Source organism: Pristis pectinata, chromosome 1 (genome assembly GCF_009764475.1).
Source record: "Pristis pectinata isolate sPriPec2 chromosome 1, sPriPec2.1.pri, whole genome shotgun sequence".
Taxonomy (NCBI): Eukaryota; Metazoa; Chordata; class Chondrichthyes; order Rhinopristiformes; family Pristidae; genus Pristis; species Pristis pectinata.
Window position 1 is genome coordinate 85162665 of NC_067405.1, and position 18760 is coordinate 85181424.

The 18760-nt window shown below is 42.9% G+C and overlaps 1 protein-coding gene across 1 annotated transcript in view; it reads left to right on the top strand.

Moving 5' to 3' along the window:
* The window catches only part of sptbn5 (spectrin, beta, non-erythrocytic 5), a 189917-nt gene that overhangs the window by 38423 nt on the left and 132734 nt on the right, over nucleotides 1–18760 (top strand). Inside the window, 6 exon segments of the mRNA XM_052012749.1 lie at nucleotides 4308–4595; nucleotides 8099–8333; nucleotides 10693–10832; nucleotides 12312–12411; nucleotides 14062–14232; nucleotides 16535–16699. Of these exon segments, the coding sequence (XP_051868709.1) occupies nucleotides 4308–4595; nucleotides 8099–8333; nucleotides 10693–10832; nucleotides 12312–12411; nucleotides 14062–14232; nucleotides 16535–16699 (1099 nt within the window).

Here is an 18760-nt window from a genome sequence, read left to right on the forward strand (position 1 = left end):
CTCGTTCTGGTTGGATACCGGTTACTAGTGGTGTGCCGCAGGGGTCGGTGTTGGGACCGCTCCTTTTTACCTTGTACATTAACGATTTGGATAATGGAATAAATGGTTTCGTGGCTAAGTTTGCGGATGACACCAAGATAGGTGGAGGAGTAGGGAGTATTGAAGAGATAGGAAGGTTGCAGAGGGACCTAGACAGTTTAGGAGAATGGGCAAGGAAATGGAAGATGAGATTCAATGTTGAGAAATGTGCAGTTGTACACTTTGGAAGCAGAAATAAGCGGGCAAATTATTATCTAGGAGGAGAGAAAATTCAAAGTACGGAAGTACAAAGGGACTTGGGGGTACTCGTGCAGGATACCTTAAAGGTTAACCACCAGGTCGGATTGGTGGTAAAGAAAGCGAATGCTATGTTGCATTCATTTCGAGAGGTATAGTGTATAAAAGTAAGGAAGTGTTGATGAGGCTCTACGGGGCACTAGTGCACAGTTTTGGGCCCCACATCTTAGGAAGGATGTGCTGACGTTGGAGAGGGTTCAGAGGAGATTTACGAGGATGATTCCAGGAATGAAAGGGCTTACGTATGAGGAGCGTTTGTTGGCTCTTGGACTGTACTCACTGGAGTACAGAAGAATGAGAGGGGACCTCATAGCAACATTTAAAATAGTGATAGGAAAGGACTGAGTAGATATGGCTAGGCTGTTTCCCTTGGTGGGTGAGTCCAGGACCAGAGGGCACAATCTTAGAATTAGAGGGTACAGTTTCAAAGCAGAGATGAGGAAAAATATCTTTAGCCAGAGGGTGGTGAATTTGTGGAACTCCTTGCCACGTACAGCAGTGGAGGCCAGATCAGTGGGGGCGTTCAAGGAGGAGATAGATAGATATCTAAATAGTCAGGATATCAAGGGATATGGGGATAAGGCTGGAAATTGGGATTAGAGTAGGTTTTTTTTCCCCATTCCCCATTTCTCATTTCTTTTTTCCCTTTCCTTGGAGCAGACTCGATGGGCCAAATGGCCTGCTTCTGCTCCCTTGTCTTGTGATCTTGTGATCTATATGGTGAGATGCAATTCTTCTGCTGACAACCTGCTCACTGAAGCTCACTGGGTTCCACCAAATTCACTCAGCTCCTGACCTTGTTACAGCCTTGGTCTAAACGCAGACAAAAGAGCTAAACCCCAGAGGTAAAGTGAGGGTAACAGTTCTTGACATCAAGGCAGTATTTGATCGAGTATGCCAACAAGGAGCACTGGCAAAACTGGAGTCAGTGGGAATCAGGGAGAAAACCCTCTGCTGGCTGGAATCATACCTAGCATAAAGAAAAATGGTTGTGGTGTTTGGAGGTCAATCATTTCAGCCACAGGACATCTCTGCAGGAGTTCGTCAGGGTAGTGGCCCAGATCCAGCTATCTTCAGCTGCTTCATCAATGACCTTCCTTCAATTGTAAGGTCAGAAGTAGGGGTGTTCACTGATGATTTCACAATGTTCAGTACCATTTGCAACTCGTCAGATAATGAAGCAGTCCACATCCAAATGCAGCAAGACCTGGACAATATCCATGCCTTGCCTGATAGTTGGCAAGTAACATTCATGCTACACAAGTGCTGGGCAATGGCAATATACGGCAAGAGAAAATCCAGCTATCACTCCCTGACATTCAATGGTATTTCCATCACTGAATCCCCCACTATCAACATTCTCAGGGTTACCATTGACCGGACACTGAACTGGAGTTGCCATATACACAATGTGGCTACGAGACCAGGAATCCTGTGGTGAGTAACTCACCGCCTAACTCCCTAAAGCCTGTCCACCATCTACAAGTCTCAAGTCAGGAGTGTGATGGAATACTCTCCACTTGCCTGGATGAGTGCATGTTCAACAACACTCAAGAAGGTTGACACCGTACAGGATATAGCAGCCCCTTGATAGGTACCCCATACACAACCATTCACTCACTCCACCACCGACACACAGTAGCAGCAGTCTGTACCATCTACAGGATGCACTGCAGCAAGTCACCAAGACTCCTTAGACAGCACCTTCCAAACCCATGACCTCTGCCAGCTAGAAAGACAGGGACAGAAAAGGCATAGGGATACCACCACCTGGAAGTTTCCCTCCAAGCCACACACCATCCTTCACCGTCGCTATGTCAAAATTCTGGAACTCCCTCCCTTAGAGCATTGTGGGTATACCTACACCTCGAGAACCGCAACAGTTCAAGGAGGCAGCTCACCACGACCTTCTCTTTTAATTGCCCATCCCTAATTCACCACCAATTAGGGACGGGCAATTAAATGCTGGCTCACCCTACGAAGCCCACATCCCTTGAATGAATAAACAAAATTGTCCACTGTGCCACTTGTGTGCCCATTTGTGAGCCATTGATCTTCTCTGAATTTATGTCACTTAGCATTAAAATGATGCTACACAACATAATGGAGGATGTTCTCAATGTGGTGATAGGATTTTCTCTCCATGGGGACAGTTTCATGGTCACTCCTAAAAGTATTGTTATTGACAGATACGTGTGCAACTGTTAGGTTAGTGAGAATAAGGTCAAGTAGGTTCCTTGTGCACATTGGTGACTACTGTTGGAATTGCAGTCAAGCAGCTCTGTCCTCTAGGACCTGGCCAACTCTGTCAGTGATGATGATGCCAAAACACTCTTGGTACTGGATGTGGGAGAACCCTACTCTGTGCCCAATGCACGTGGTGTTCAACATGGATAAGCACTTGCTCATGTTTGACCTGATGCCATGAATGTTACTGGCATTGGGGCCACTCCCCTCCTGCTTGTCCATCACTGAGCCATCAGCTCAGGGTGAGTGTGTCTTCCTTTGAGACAGGAGATTCCCAGGAACCATGCCACAGGAATCTAAGACTTAGGGGGTGAAGACTGATTCTGTGAATCTATCCATGTCAGGCTGATGGTTGACTGTTCTGTTGAAAATTGTCCCACCAATCCCAGATATCTGTAAGTGTGTCATTGGCATAGAGTCATACAGCATGAAAACAGGCTCTTCAGCCCAACTGGTCCCTGCCAACCAAGATGTCTATCAGGGCTAGTCCCATTTGCCTGCGTTTGGCCCATATCCCCCTAAAACATTTCTATCCATGTAAGTTGTCCAAATGTCTTCTAAACATTGTAATTGTACCAGCTTCTACAGCTTCCTCTCTTAGCTCGCTCCGTATACCCACCGCTCTCTGTGTGAAAAAGATGACCCTCAGGTCCCTTTGAAATCTTTCTCCTCATCTTAAATCTATGTCCTCTGGTTTTAGACTCCCCTACCCAGGGAAAAAGACTGTGTGCATTCACCTTACCTACACTCCTTATGATGATACCCCTCAGCCTCCTATGCTCTAGGGATAAAAGACCCAATCTATCCAGTCTCTCCTTATAACTCAAGCCCTCCAGTACCGGTAACATCCTCATGAATCCTTTCTGCATCCTTTCCAGCTTAATGACATCCTTCCTATAGCTGGGTGACCAGAGCTGTGCACAATTCTCCAAGTGAAGTTCAAGTTTAATAGCTAAGTTATTAATCAGGTGCATTATTTCTTCATTTGCATAATGATGGTATTGCTTGCAAGGATAGGATTTACTCCCCTGTTCAATTTTCCATGGAAAAGGCAATGGTGAGCAGTCTTCTTGAACCAAGGCCACCTCATTGGGCAGTTAAAATGTGATCACATTGTAATGGGTCTGGAATCACATTTGACCAGATTGGGAAGGGCACTGGATTTCCTTGCCTGAAGGATATTACTGAACCAGATGGGATTTTCTGAGAATCTAATCGTTTTATGGCCACCATGACAAATATTAGCCTTTTATTTTATATTTATATAAGTAACTTAATGTAAATTCCCCAGTTGCCAAGGTGTGATTAGAATTCCTGCCTCTGGATTATCAGTTCAGTAATTTAACTTCAGTGCTTTATTTTATGATTTAAATAGCAATATACTTCCCATGCCATCTCTTCTATCTTTGCCTCACTATGTTTCCCAATTGTCTCACCCAATTGTCACCTAAGCCATTTACCGTGTCTGCTTTAATATCCCTCTCCATATTCCACTGCCTAGTTGAGAAAACTGAGTGTGTGACCCCCAGACATTACTTCTGCTGACATTTGAAAGCTTTATTATTGCGAGGAATTAGCTGACATCAGATAAATGCTGAACGTGATTTGTTTTACCTTTGGTGATATTTTCTGTGCAGTTTTATTATTCTCACTATGGCACTCATAATTTTTCAGTGATGGCTCATTTTCAGCTGCCCAGTATTTCATGGTATTTGTCGTTGCAGAATCCAGGATACCAATCCGGCAGAGAGTGCTGCAATCATGGTGCAGGTGCGTGAGGTGGAGGCACTGTTGAAAAGGGTGAAGATAGAGGCTTCAAGGAGGGAACAGCTTTTGAGAGATGCCCGTGATTTACAGCGCTACAACCAGGAAAGCAAAGAGCTCCTACTGTGGGCCAGCACCATGAAAGATAGGCTGAACAGCAAAGAGATGGGATTTGACGTGGGTTCTGCTGAAAACCTTCTGAAGGAACATGCTGATCTGCTGCTGGACCTCAACACAAAAAAAATCAGGTGAAAAATGTGCCTTGGGGAGGTGGTTTCTGTTAATGCTGGGGCTAAAATGCAAGGCCAGCCAATACCTGAGGGGATAAAGATTGGTACACATTCAGTACTCAAAGTTAAACTAGTCCATGATATAACTAAAGGTAGACATATTGGGCAAGGACACCGCAGGTGGAATATAATGTGGAAGAATGGACATTCATTCACTGGTATAGCAAATAGATTTTTTTTAAGATGGTGAGAGATTAAAAGGTGTTGGTGTTCAGAAGAACCTGAGGGTCCCTGTAGTATATGAATCACTGAAAATTAACCTGAGGAGCAGTAGAAATTAGAAAGGCAAACTTATTGCAAGAGGATTTGAGAAAAAAAGTAGGGATATCTTGTTGCAAGATCTATCCATAATATTCCAAGTGCAGTCTTATCTAGCAGGACTGCGCTTGGAATATTATGGATAGGTCTCGTGTCCCTATGTAAGGGACCTGCTTACGATTTAGGGAATGCAGCAAAGGTTCATTAGATTGATTCCAGTGTGGGAAAATTGTCTAATTAGGAGAGATTAAGCCGACTGGGCTGATGCACTTCTGGCTTTTGGTATTGGTTTATTATTATCACATGTGTTGAGATACAGTGAAAACTTTGCATGCCATCCAGGCAGGTGATGCCATATATAAGTACATTGAGGTAGTAAAAAGAAAGCAGAATGCAGAATATAGTGTAGCAGCTACAGAGAAAGTGCAGGTAAACAACGTGCAAGGGCCACAACAAGGTAGATGAGATCAAGAATTCATCTTTAATGCTTAAAAGGTCTGTTCAAGAGTCTAATAACAGCGGGATAGAAGCTATCCTTGAATCTGGTGATACATGCTTTCAAGCTATTGTATCTTCTGCCCGACAGGATAGCGGCGAAGAGGGAATGACCACGGGGGGGGGGGGTCTTTGATTATGTTGACTGCTTTCCTGAGTCAGCAGGCAGTGTAGACAGAGTCAATGGAGGGGAGGCTGGTTTGCATGATGGACTGGGCTGCATTCACAACTCTCTGCAATTTCTTGTGGTCTTGGGTAGAGCAGTTGCCATATCAAGCTGTGATGCATCCTGATAAAATGCTTTCTGTGGTGCATCTGTAAAAATTGGTAAGAGTAATTGGGAATATACCGTATTTCTTTAGCCTTCTGAGGAAGTAGAGGCATTGGTGTGCTTCCTTAGCCGTAATGTCCACATGGCTGGACCAGGACAAATTGTTGGTGATATTTACACATCGAAACTTGAAACTCTCAACCATCTCTATCTCAGCACCATTGATAGGAACAAGGGGCATGTACTCCAACCCGCTTCCTAAAGTTAATGACCAGCTCCTTCATCTTGCTAACATTGAGGGAGAAGTTGTTGCATTGAAACATGTAAACTTCTTACCTTCCCTGACAAGGTAGATGCAGGGATGATGTCTCCACTGGCTGAGATGACTTGAACCAGGGGTCACAGTCTCAAAACAATGGGTTGGCCATTCAAGAGTGAAATGAAAAGAGAGTTGTGAATAATGAGGAGGCTCAGTTGCTGAATATATTCAAGCAAGAAATTCATTGATTTTTTTGGATATTAAGGGAATTCAGGAATATGAGATTAGTGCAGGAAAGTTGTGCTAAGGTGAAATGAGCATATTGAATGGTAGATCAGGCATGAAGCCTAAATGGCCTACTCCTACTTCTATTTCTTAGGTTCACAGCATCAATAGCTACATATACTATATATCAATTACATCTAGTTTGACCTCACTTCCAGCTCCTTTGACCTCCATGTTATTTGTCCAAATTTGAGTAGCATTTGAGGAGATACTTTGACCAACCAACTACTGGAAAAACTAAAGTGATCAGCGTCTTGTCCTCATTCAACATTTTGTTCACAGGCCACAAACTTCAATCCCACTTCCTTGTCATTGATTGAAACTGAGCTAGACTGCTTGCAACCTTGATTCATGGAGTCATAGACTCATAGAGAGACACAGCATGGAAATGGACCTATCAGCCCACCAAGTCCATGCTGACCATCAATATCCATGTACACTAATCCTACATTAATACCGATTTTGTTTTAGAAAATCTCCCCACATTCCCTTTAACTCCCCCAAGATTCTTCCACTCACTGACAAATTTGGGGAACTTACAGCAGCCAGTTAACTACCAACTCACATGTCTTTGGGATGTGGGACATAACTGGAGCACCTGGAGGAAATCCAAGTGGTCACAGAGACAACATGCTCCAAACAGACAGCACCCAAGGTCAGGACTGAACCTGGGTATCTGGTACTACCAGATGTATATTGTACCAGGGTTATATTTAACCCTGAATTCTAATCTCATTTACTTTGCATATTTTCACTTTCATAATATCGCTCAACTCTGACCTTCTCTGACTTCCTGGAAGTGTTCCTTTGTTCTATCACCACCTCTGCTGCCTACGTACTAACTTGCACCAATACTTAGGCACCATCATCCCTCTGCTTTTTGACTTCTAATGATCAGATACTCAGTCTTTAAAATTCTCAATATCGTTTTCATTTCACTCGAAGGTCTCACTCTACTTACCTCTGTAATCTCCTCCAGCTCTGAAACCCTCCGCTATATCTGCACTCCTCTAGTTTTGATCTAATGCTCATCTCCAACTTTAATTGCTCTACTATGGGTGCTGATGCCTTCAACTGTGTGACCTTAACCTCTGGACTTTCCTCCCTACAACTCCGCAGCTCCACCTATTTTTCCTCCTTTAAGATGCTCCTTGAAGGCAATCTCTTTGACCCAGCTTTGGTCATCTGCCTCGCATACCATGACAATTTTGTTTTTTATTTGCTGGGTCCTATGAAGTACCTTAGAATCTGTTTTTTATTCTCTTGTGGGCACAAGTAAATGGGAGTTCTTGTAGCTAACTGGCCTCATTATGTGCTGCAAGCCTTTGATATCTAACAGCATGTGTTAACAGCTTCGATTACTTAGTTATGTGGTGCAAGGGAGTTTATTCACATCTTGTTATAAACAAAGCCCAGCAAGTTAGGTGAAATATTCCCAGGTTGGAAAGGATATGCAGAGTAAAACCGATAATCCACCATCCAATTCTTCTTAAATCCCAATGGTTCAGTATCTGGCTCACTATATGATATTTGCTACGCTCCCATTCAACTTACTGGGGCCCTGGTTACAGTGCCTCTTTTCAATGCACCAGGACCATGGTTCCCATGCTCCCTTTAAACTTAGCTGGTTCTCTGGGGAATTTATTATCATGGTGTGTAACATATAAAAACAGGTGAATTAAAAGTGCATTGCGACATTGATAGCCTGGAAAATCTCCAGTCCAGCACCACCAAAGTCCCGAGCATGCTGGATTTATCTGAGTTTTGTACTAGAAAGTAAGAGAGTACAATTGGAAAATTGAGGTGGGGTATGTGGATTGTGCCTGTAGTTTATAATCAGTGATGGGTAGGAAATGTTTGCTGGTGGTAACGTGTATCTTTTGTCTGCCAAAGGTTCAAGGAGCTGAATGACCTGGGGAATCAAGTGATAAAGAAGAGCTCTTCCAGCGATGTTTCTCGATTATTGAAGAAAATGATGGTTGTACAGGTGGAGCTGGATGATGCTTGGAAGGAGCGCAATGCAAAACTGCAGGAAGGGCTTGAGCTGCAGCAGTTTAACCATGAGGCAGATCGCATTGAGGCAACTCTGTCTGGTCACGAAGCCTTCCTGAAGATCAGTGATCTTGGGGTAACATCTCTTGTTTTGTGCCTAATATTATAAATAAGATTTCAATCTGTGCCCTGAGTCCAAGATAGTGCTTCAGGGTGACTAGGCTATAAGCACTTGCTTCAACAGTATCTGCATTGCTCAGAGTAAGCAATGAGATTTTCTTCCTGCTAATGGCTGTCAGCATTTGCAAATGACTGCTGTCCACCCAGATACACCACAACTGAGGCAAAGGATGGACCAGTAGGTTGGTGGACTGTCCATTTATCCTCAGGACCCAGGTCTAGACCAAACTGCTGGCATCAAAATTTAGTTTCTCTAAGAACTGCTTGAAGTGTGGTAGTCTAATTATCATGCAGAACGTAACACAAACCAATTCAAATCCTACCTTGACAGTATTTATAGTAATTTGTTAGGCTGCAATTGTCCAACTGGTTCACTGAAGTTCTCCACCCTTTCAGGTAAGAAACACATTTATTTTCAGCTGCTCAGAGCCACACATTACTCAGATTTTGGTTAAGCTACATTTGGAGTATTGTATGCAGTTCTGGTTGTTGCATTGCAGGAAGAATGTGAAGGTTTTGGAGAGGGTGCGAAGAGGTTTACTGGTTTGTTGCCTGGATTACAGTATTAGCTATAAGAAGAAGTTGGACAAACTTGGATTGTTTTCTCTGGAGCTTCAGAGGCCAAGGGGCAACCTGATAGAAATATATAAAATTATGAGAGGCATTAATAGAGTAGATACAGTCGCTTTAAGGTGAGAGAGGGAAAGTTTAAAAGAGATTTACTAGGTAAGTATTTTACACAAAGAGTGGTGGGTGTCCGGAATACACTGCCAGAAGAAGTGATGGAAACAGATACAGTAGCAATGTTTAAGAGGCAGTTAAACAGACAGTGAACAGACAGGGAATAGAGGGATATATACTGTACCATATGCAAGCAATGGGATTAGTTTGGACTGGCATAGTGTTCAGCACAGACATTGTGGGCCAAAGGCCCTTTTCCTGTGCTGTGCTGTTCTTTGTTCTATTACCTACAAAGCATTGTTTTGCTTTAAATGTCTTCAAAGCAACAAGGCAAGGGCATTAAGTAATAATACCACGAACAACTAAGCTGAGCTGAAACGAGATTTGCTGATCTTCAAGAGGCAGGAATTTAGTCCCAATTAATATTCTCCACATGGTCCCCAAGGAAATAGCTTATGATTTTCTATTAATTAAAATAAATTCTGGGATAACTCTGCTCATTTCTTGTAAATATTCTCAGCTAGGGCCACACATTGTGGAAGTGTGCACTTTCTCCATGTGACTGTGTGGCATTCCTCTGGATGCTCTGATTTCCTCCCACATTCTAAAAATATTTCAGGCTGGTCGGTTAATTGACCACTGTAAAGGGAGTAATAAAAAGGGGAATTGATGAGAATATGTGGAGAATAAAATCAGTTAGGGTCGATTTGTGTAAAAATGGGTGGTTGGTGTGAACTTGGTGGGCTGAAGGGTCTGGTGCTGTATCTCTCTATGAATCCATGACACAACACAATATATTTTGGTACAGAATTAGGGCAAGGGTATGGTACAAAATTGATTAAATTCTGACGAGAAACGAGGCATTGGAAATAAAAGACATAGTTGTCACAAGAAATTCTGTCCTGTGGCCATTTTTTGTGCTAATGATTTGAATAGAAGCTCAGAGCAGTATCCAAATTTGCATTTGATAACTTGGAGAAAATGTAAATAATTGAGAACCAAGTACTTTACAAGCAACCACTGATGAATTGCTCCAAGGTCCGAGGTCCAAGGAGGCACGTGGAAATGCCCCATTCCCACCCAGCAGAAGATGCTGACAGTTCTGCAGTAGCTGGCAAATATATCCCCATCCATCCTGCCCATCTCCCAAATGCTCATTCGTATGTATGGGGTGTCCATAATTCAGGCGCCCATGACCTGGGGAGGACCTGTAGTAATTGCTTCAATAATGGAAGTTTGGAGGACAATGTGTGCATAGCAAAATCACACAAGCAGCATATGAAAATGACCAGATGATCTGTTACAGTGATGTTGATTGAGATATAAAAGTTGGCCATAACTCCCTGTCCTCTTTCAATTTTGTGCCTTGAGACCTTTTACATCCACCTCAAAGCAGGAGAAGCCTTGGTTCAATGTCTTAAAGACGGCACTTCCAACAGTGCCATCTTTGAGACATTAAACCAAGGTTTCATTTGCTCTCAGGTGGATGTCTGGAGTCTCATGTTATTGTGTTTAGTTATCTGGGTGAGACTTGAACCTACAACCAAGCTGAGTGGTTGACAGGGAATATTGATGTGAGATGAAGCTGAGAGCCTGAGCTTTGAAAGCTATAATGGTCTGAATTATTTTCAAAGGACTCTGTGGATTCTGTGAGTAGTCTACTGAAGAGACATGAAGACTTTGAGAATGTGCTGAAACTGACAGACCAGAGGATTCAAGGACTCCAGGACAGAGCCTCCAAACTCAATCAGAGCAACAATTATACCAACAATATGTACGTATCAGCAGTTTTGCCTCTGGAGTGGCTTCCTTTTCACTCCCTTCTGCCCCAATTTGTAATTGTTATATTTTGCGAGGTAGCTGATTTTTTTTTTGTTGTCAATCTAAGATCTCTCCTGTTTGAGTTAAAGAATGATGAAACACGGAAAGAGGCTCGAAATAAAACCAGAAAATGCTGAAATCACTCAGTGGGCCAGGCAGCATAGGCTTCCATTGTTATGTTATCCGTTAATCTATTCTCATTCCTTCCCAAGTTCTAATGTAACTGAAAGAGTTTTCTCCATATTGGGTCATATGAATCCTTTTTATTTCAAACCCCAATTAAACTCATGATACTATCGTGGTTTACCCTTATTTTAGTTCTTTTAGTTTCCATGTGTTAGATTTCTCTGGTGATCCTGTGACCTTGAGAATCCCTGTAAATTTACTCCTGGAATTACCCTGGGATCTGTGACAACAAACAATAGCAGGAATTTGCAGATGTTGTTGAACAATTTAGCTTAACAGATGTTTGCAGAACCGTGGCTGAGACTCATCTATATATAACTGATGCTCAGCAGCTAGTTGTTCTCTGTCGCTCTCTCTCAAGACAGAAGGGCGAAAGTAGTCTTGGTAAAAAAAAAATTGAAATGGGTAATAGCAAATTAGTGGTCATGCCAGATTACCTGTTCTGATCAAATCAATGCAAAGGCATGACATAGTCATTCATAAAAACAGTTTCACCCACATGGAGACTGACTTCAGTTGGCTTTCATGGTCCTCGGATAAAATTTTTATCGGCCCCATGTTACCATCAAGGCTTCATAACACTGGAAATTGAATCAGAAAATCACAGCACATTGTTCATGATTTTCCATCCACTGATTTTACCCTTGTGATTGGATTTGAAATGATCTCCCCGAGATGCAATTCAGCAAGTGCGTTAGCCCTGAGAACTTATCTACCCATGTCATGTCAGGCAGTGCTCCTGTTAATCTACTCCAACATCAAGAAGTATCCTGCATACAATCTAACTAATTTGTCATTTTTCACTAATTAGTAATCTTACCTGGATCTCCACACCTCAACACATCATTCATTTCTTCTTCTTTTGCGAATGTCTAGAACCATTCAGTTCTACAGTGTAGAATACACAATACCAAAAGTTTGCCCTTCTCAACAATATGTAGAAGCTACACTTCAAGTTTGCTTCATTGTCTCCAGAGCATGTCAATTTCCCCCCTTTTTTTTCTGGACTCCTTCCTGTAATATTTTTTGGGAAAGACAGAAGGTAGATCCTGAGGAAGTCCCAAGGTAATTCAGAGGCACAAGCTGAGTCTGGAAGTGTGATCACTTCTGTCCTGGAGACAAACTGAGCAGCTATTTTGAGTGCAGACACTGATCAGTTATTTTGTTATAATGGTGCTGGTTGTATTCTAAATGGTAGAGGTCTTGTTCTGAATTTAAGAGTTATAATATTTCTTATAATTTCTAGGATCCAGAAGAGGGTTTTTCTGATCATTGACAAATGGAGTGATCTTAAAAGGAGCAGTGGCTATCGGTGGAACAGGCTCTCAGAGTCACAGAAGCTCCAGGTTTGTATCCATGCTGACTCACAGGAAAGACATCTTCCCAGTGCAGTTTCACTTCAGCATTGGCTAGCTTCTGGGCAGCACTGCTGTACTGAATATCCCTGCACCCTTCTACCTAGTCCACCATCAGGTCCATATTTGAGAATCTGGGGCTTGTCCCTTCTTGCTAAGAATCAATTCCTTGGAGCTCAGTTCAAAAGCTCAAAGTGACTTCCTGCACAGGTATTCTTAAGTGGCCAGCTGCCCTTTCAGAACCACAGCCCTGATGTCAACAAGTGCAGATTTAGTTTCACAGGTGCTGGTTTGATAATAAGTGTTTACAGCACACTCAACTGGAAAATAGCACACCATGCATCCCAACTGTGGCTCATGTTGTGCGATTGAAAACTGGTTGCCAGTGTAGTGGATAGACAGGCATAGGTTACCTGTGCAGTACCAGCTTAGCAGTTTGCCGACAGAAGGACTTCTAGCTCAATGAGTTCAGAATTGGAAACAGAATGAGTTTTATTATTACTGATATTTGTCGTGAAATTTGTTGTTTTGCGGTGGCAATAAAGTGCAAAAATTACAGTAAGTTACATAAATAAATAAATAGTGCAAAAGAGGAGTAATGAGGTAGTGTTCATGGGTTCATGGACTTTTCAGAAATCTGATGGCAGAAGGGAAGAAGCTGCTCCTAAAATGTTGACTGTGGGTCTTCAGGCTCCTGTACCTACTCCCCAATGGTAGTAACGAGAAGAGGGCATGTCCCGGATAGTGAGAGTCCTTAATGATGGATGCCGCCTTCTTGAGGCACCGCCTCTTGAAGTTATCCTTGATGGTGGGGAGGGTTGTGCTGTGATGGAGCTGGCTGAGTCTACAACCGTCTGCAGCTTCTTTTGATCCTGAGCATTGGAGCTTCCATACCAGGTGGTGATGCAACCAGTCAGAATGCTCTCCATCGTACATATGTAGAAATTTGCAAGAGTCTTTGGTGACATACCAAATCTCCTCAAATTCCCAATAAAATAGAGCTGCTGGCACGCCTTCTTCATTTATACAAAGCTCAGTTGTGGCTACACTAGGAGAACTGGGAACAACTCTAGGCACTGGTAATCCTATATACTTGGAAATCTGGGTATTATATGAGGCATTGGTACACTGTACCCTAAAATAGCACCACCATTGAATCAAGCTTTGGGTACAGCTAGAAACTAGGTATGATGCCAAGCTTTAGTAGCACACGCCTGCTTTACCAGATGCATTTTGGGGACTGCTACCCTCTAGCTAGAGTACTGGGTACACACTTTGCAGCTAAAATATTTGATATAGTACATAATGGTAATCCACAGCTGGAGATGTGGGAGAGTACTAAGTACAAAACTGGGGCCTCTGCCAGAGCAAGGAGGTCCTGCTGTTTTAGTTGGGTAGGAAAGGAAATAAAAATGACTCTTAACGTGTGGTATCTGAACACTGAGAAGAAGCTTAATGGCCCAATCACTGTGGGGAAGGAATAGTTCAGAGTAAAAAGGGGAGAATGGATGAATTGAACCTGATAGTATATTCTGACACAAACTTAAGACAAGCCTAGTTTATCTGGTGGTGCCTAGAATTCGCTGTGCATACTGACCAAGATTGAAATCCCGCTTCACTCTTTTGCTTACTCTCCTCTAGGAATTTAAAAGAGATGCAGCTGAACTCCTGATGTGGATCGATGAAAAGTACGAGATTGCTTCAGATGAATCATACCGAGACCCCACAAACATCCTTCGCAAACTGAAGCGACATGAGGCCATGGAGAAGGAGGTGATGGCAAACCAAATCCGAGTGGAGGAGCTGAAGCAGGTACGGTTGTGTCTGTTAACAGACGCTCCCTTAAACTACAGCCCAAGACCATTCCCAGTCATTGACTCAGAAGTACAGGCTGTCATGCAATCTGGATCTTGTTTAATGCCATAACTTACTGTGGCATTGAGGATTAATTCCAGAAACATAAGGGATACATTAAGTGACTGGGATAAACATAAAAATGTCTCCTATGACCATGATTGAAATATTTTGAGGTGCAGCTTGGCTTTTTTGAATGATTTTTATTTATTTAAGGAACGTGGACAATGCAGCCATATCCAATTGCCCTTGAGAGAATGATGGAGAGCTACTTTGTTTTAACCAGTACAGTACCTCTGGTAAAGGTTCTCCCAAATTGCTGTTGGGTAGGGAGTTAGAGAGTTTTGAACCAGTGTCAATGAAGGATTAGAGAGAGATTTTCAAGTCAGGATGGGGTGTATTTGGAGGTGAACCACCAGGTGGTCTTCCCATGCATCTGCTGCCCTTGCCCTTCTTGGTGGTAAAGATCATGAATTTGGGGGTGCAATGGAGAGGCCTGAACAAGTAACTGCAATATATTTTGTAGATGCTACATACTGGAGTCACTGCACTGATGGGGTACCAGTCAAGTGGATGAAAATAATAATAGAAACTTCAATTGCTAGAAATTTGAAATAAAAATAGAAAATGATTGGTCTCAGCAAGTCGGGCAGCATCTGTGGATAGAGAAACATACTTAATATTGCATAACAAAGACCCTTTGTAACAACTAGGAAAGAGGCAATACTAGTTTTATGTTGTAGAGAAGGTGGGGGAAGAGTGGATAGGATAAAGGGAATATCTCTGGTTGGGTGAGACCAGGATTGCTGTAGGGATGAGTTGTGAATATTATCCAGTCAATGGATTAATGGGAGGCTGTTAGAGAGTGGGATTGCAGACAAAGCAACATGAAATGATATAAAATGTAGGGCTGTGTGACATGCCCAGCAGGTCAGTCCATGCTAATGGAGAGAGAGAAATTGAGCCAATATCACAGATGGATAACTTACAGCAGAAATGGCCAGTTTTAATACAGACAGAGAAAGCAAGTTACCTAAAGTCCAGAAGGAAAATGAAATATGTTTCTCAAGCTTACATTGGGCTTCACTGTACCAGAGCAGAATGCAACAGACAATGGATCACAATGGCAATGGGATGGAGAAATCAAGTAGGAATCAACAGAGAGCTCTGAGTCAACCCTGTGAACTGAACACAGGTGCTCCACAAGCATCAGTCACCCAATCATTTCTCCAATGCAGAGGAGACCACATTGTGAGCACTGAATGCATTATACTACATTGGAAGAAATAAATTGCTACTTCCTTGGAAGGACAGCAGATCTCATCTGCCTATTGCATACTTCCTTAGCTGGTTCATCATGTGTGTAGTCCCATTACGATGAAGTACAATTCTGCTGCTATAGATGACTTCTGTAGGTGCCCAGTTTTTTAATGTGCACATCTATTCTACATCAATAGCATAATAGTAGCGCTACACAAAATGATGGGAACTGCCTTGGTGTGAAAAGGAAACTTTTGTCTTCACAAGAGCTGTGTGGTAATCACTCTTACCAGTATTGTCATGGCATCTGCAACAGGTAGATTAGTGAGGATGAGATGAAATAGGTTTTTCCCTTCAGTTTGTTCGCGCACCAAGTTTGGCAGCTGAATAAGCAATGTGATTTGTGTCCCTTATCTATCTCTCTCTCTCCCTCTCCCTCTCCCTCTCCCTTTCTTTGTCTGTCTCTCCCTCTCTCCCTCTCCCTCTCCCTTTCTTTGTCTGTCTCTCCCTCTCCCTCTCTCTCTCCCTCTCCCTCTCCCTTTCCCTTTCTTTGTCTGTCTCCCTCTCCTATATACATTTCACACAGCATGTTTTGCTTATCTCATCTTCCAAGAGGAATGCAGCCTGGTTTCTCTGGGGTCTGTTATCTTTGGAGCTTTGCTGAAAACAATCTTTTAAATTAATGAATGATATTTTAACTTTCTGATGTTCTTTTTGTCCTCTTAATTGTCCATTTAACTCCTACTGTTTTATTGGCATTAGTACAATTGGGCATTAAGTACACAAGCCTTTCTCATTATAATGAGTTTGCAGTTTTATTTCACATTAAGGATATAATAACCAAAAGCCTATGGTGCTAACTAGCCATGCTTGGAGATGAACATTGAAATACATTGTCTCCTGCTATTCTCAGCACTTCTTACAAGTATTGTTAAACATGGATACTTCATTGCATGTGGTGTTAATGTATCTTTTGCTTGTGTTGTGTTTGCATCATTAGACAGGACACAATCTCATCCATGAGAACCATTATGCCAGGGATGTCATCAAATCCCAGCTTGTGACGCTGAGCAGGAAGTGGGAAGAGCTGCTCAATAAAATGGGGGAACGTGGGGATAAAATGAGACAAGCTGGACAACAGGAACAGCTGATGGAGCTGCTGCAGGTGAGAGCACTTGTTCTTTTACCCAGTATGAGCGTAATAGCATGGGTACAAAACTCATGGACAATATTGGACATTGGTTGGACTGAATAAACCTGCGCCATGGTTACGACAATCATAGAACAGTACAGTACAATACAGGCCCTTCGGCCCACAATGGTGTGCCGACCTTTAAACCTCGCCTAAGTCAATCTAACCCCTACCTCCCACATATCCGTCTATTTTAAATTCCTCCATATGCTTATCTAGCAATCTCTTGAATTTGACCAATGTACCTGCCTCCACCACCACCCCAGGCAGTGCATTCCATGCCCCAACCACTCTCTGGGTAAAAAGCCTTCCTCTGATATCTCCCTTGAACTTCCCACCTATTACTTTAAAGCCATGCCCTCTTGTATTGAGCATTGGTGCCCCGGAAAAGAGGCACTGGCTGTCTACTCTATCTATTCCTCTTAATATTTTGTACATGTCTCCCGCAATCCTCCTTCTCTCCAAAGAGTAAAGCCCTAGCTCCCTTAGTCTCTCCTCATAATGCATACTCTCTAAACCAGGCAGCATCCTGGTAAATCTCCTCTGCACCCTTTCCAACACTTCCACATCCTTCCTATAATGAGGTGACCAGAACTGAACACAGTACTCCAAGTGTGGTCTAACCAGAGTTTCGTAGAGCTGCATCATTACCTCGTGGCTCTTAAACTTGATCCCACGACTTATGAATGTTAACATCCCATAAGCTTTCTTAACTACCCTATCCACCTGTGAGGCAACTTTCAGGGATCTGTGGATATGAACCCCCAGATCCCTCTGCTCCTCCACACTACCCAGAATCCTGCCATTAACTTTGTACTCCGCCTTGGAGTTTGTCCTTTCAAAGTGTACCACCGCACACTTCTCCGGATTGAACTCCATCTGCCACTTCTCAGCCCAGCTCTGCATTCTATCGATATCCCTCTGCAACCTTCGACAATCCTCCACACTATCCACAACACCACCAACCTTTGTGTCATCTGCAAACTTGCCAACCCACCCTTCTACCGGCTCATCCAAGTCATTAATAAAAATCACGAAAAGCAGAGGTCCCAGAACCGATCCTTGTGGGACACCGCTAGTCACAGCCCTCCAATCTGAATTCACTCCCTCCACCACAACCCTCTGCTTTCTACAGGCAAGCCAATTCTGAATCCACACGGCAAAGCCTCCCTGGATCCCTTGGCCTCTGACCTTCTGAAGAAGCCTACCATGTGGAACCTTGTCAAATGCCTTACTAAAATCCATGTAGACCACATCTATTGCACTACCCTCATCAATCTGCCTGGTCACCTCCACAAAGAACCCTATCAGGCTTGTGAGACAAGATCTGCCCTTCACAAAGCCATGCTGGCTGTCCCTGATCAGACCATGATTCTCTAAATGCCCATAGATCCTATCTCTAAGAATCCTTTCCAACAGCTTGCCCACGACAGATGTAAGGCTCACTGGTCTATAATTCCCTGAACTATCTCTACTACCTTTTTTGAATAAGGGGACAACATTTGCCACCCTCCAATCCTCCGGTACCATTCCCGTGGACAACGAGCTCTCAAAGATCCTAGCCAATGGTTCAGCAATCTCCTCCCTCACCTCTCGGAGCAGCCTGGGGAATATTCCATCAGGCCCCGGGGACTTATCTGTCCTAATATTTTCTAACAGCTCCAACACTCTCATCATCCTTCTGCTCTTCACATAAGTGACAAGTAAGGTGTTTCCATCCACTCATGTGAACCATCTGGAGAATCAGCATTGGAATGCTACTTGTTGAATGTGCATTCCATTATTTACCTGGCAATGGTATTGTGTTCAGAGTGTACTTGAGAAGATGGAATATTATATTTTCATGACTTAGATTACCCAAGCATTTTAGGGCCAATGAGCTAGATTTGACTTTTTTTTAAAGTCATAGTAGTTAGAAGACAGATGTTGATCATGTCATAAGCAATATAAATAGCAGGAATAGACCATTTTGTCCTTGACCCTAATCATTCTTTCAGTAAAATCATTGCCAGTCCTGCTCCTCATCCAATTTTG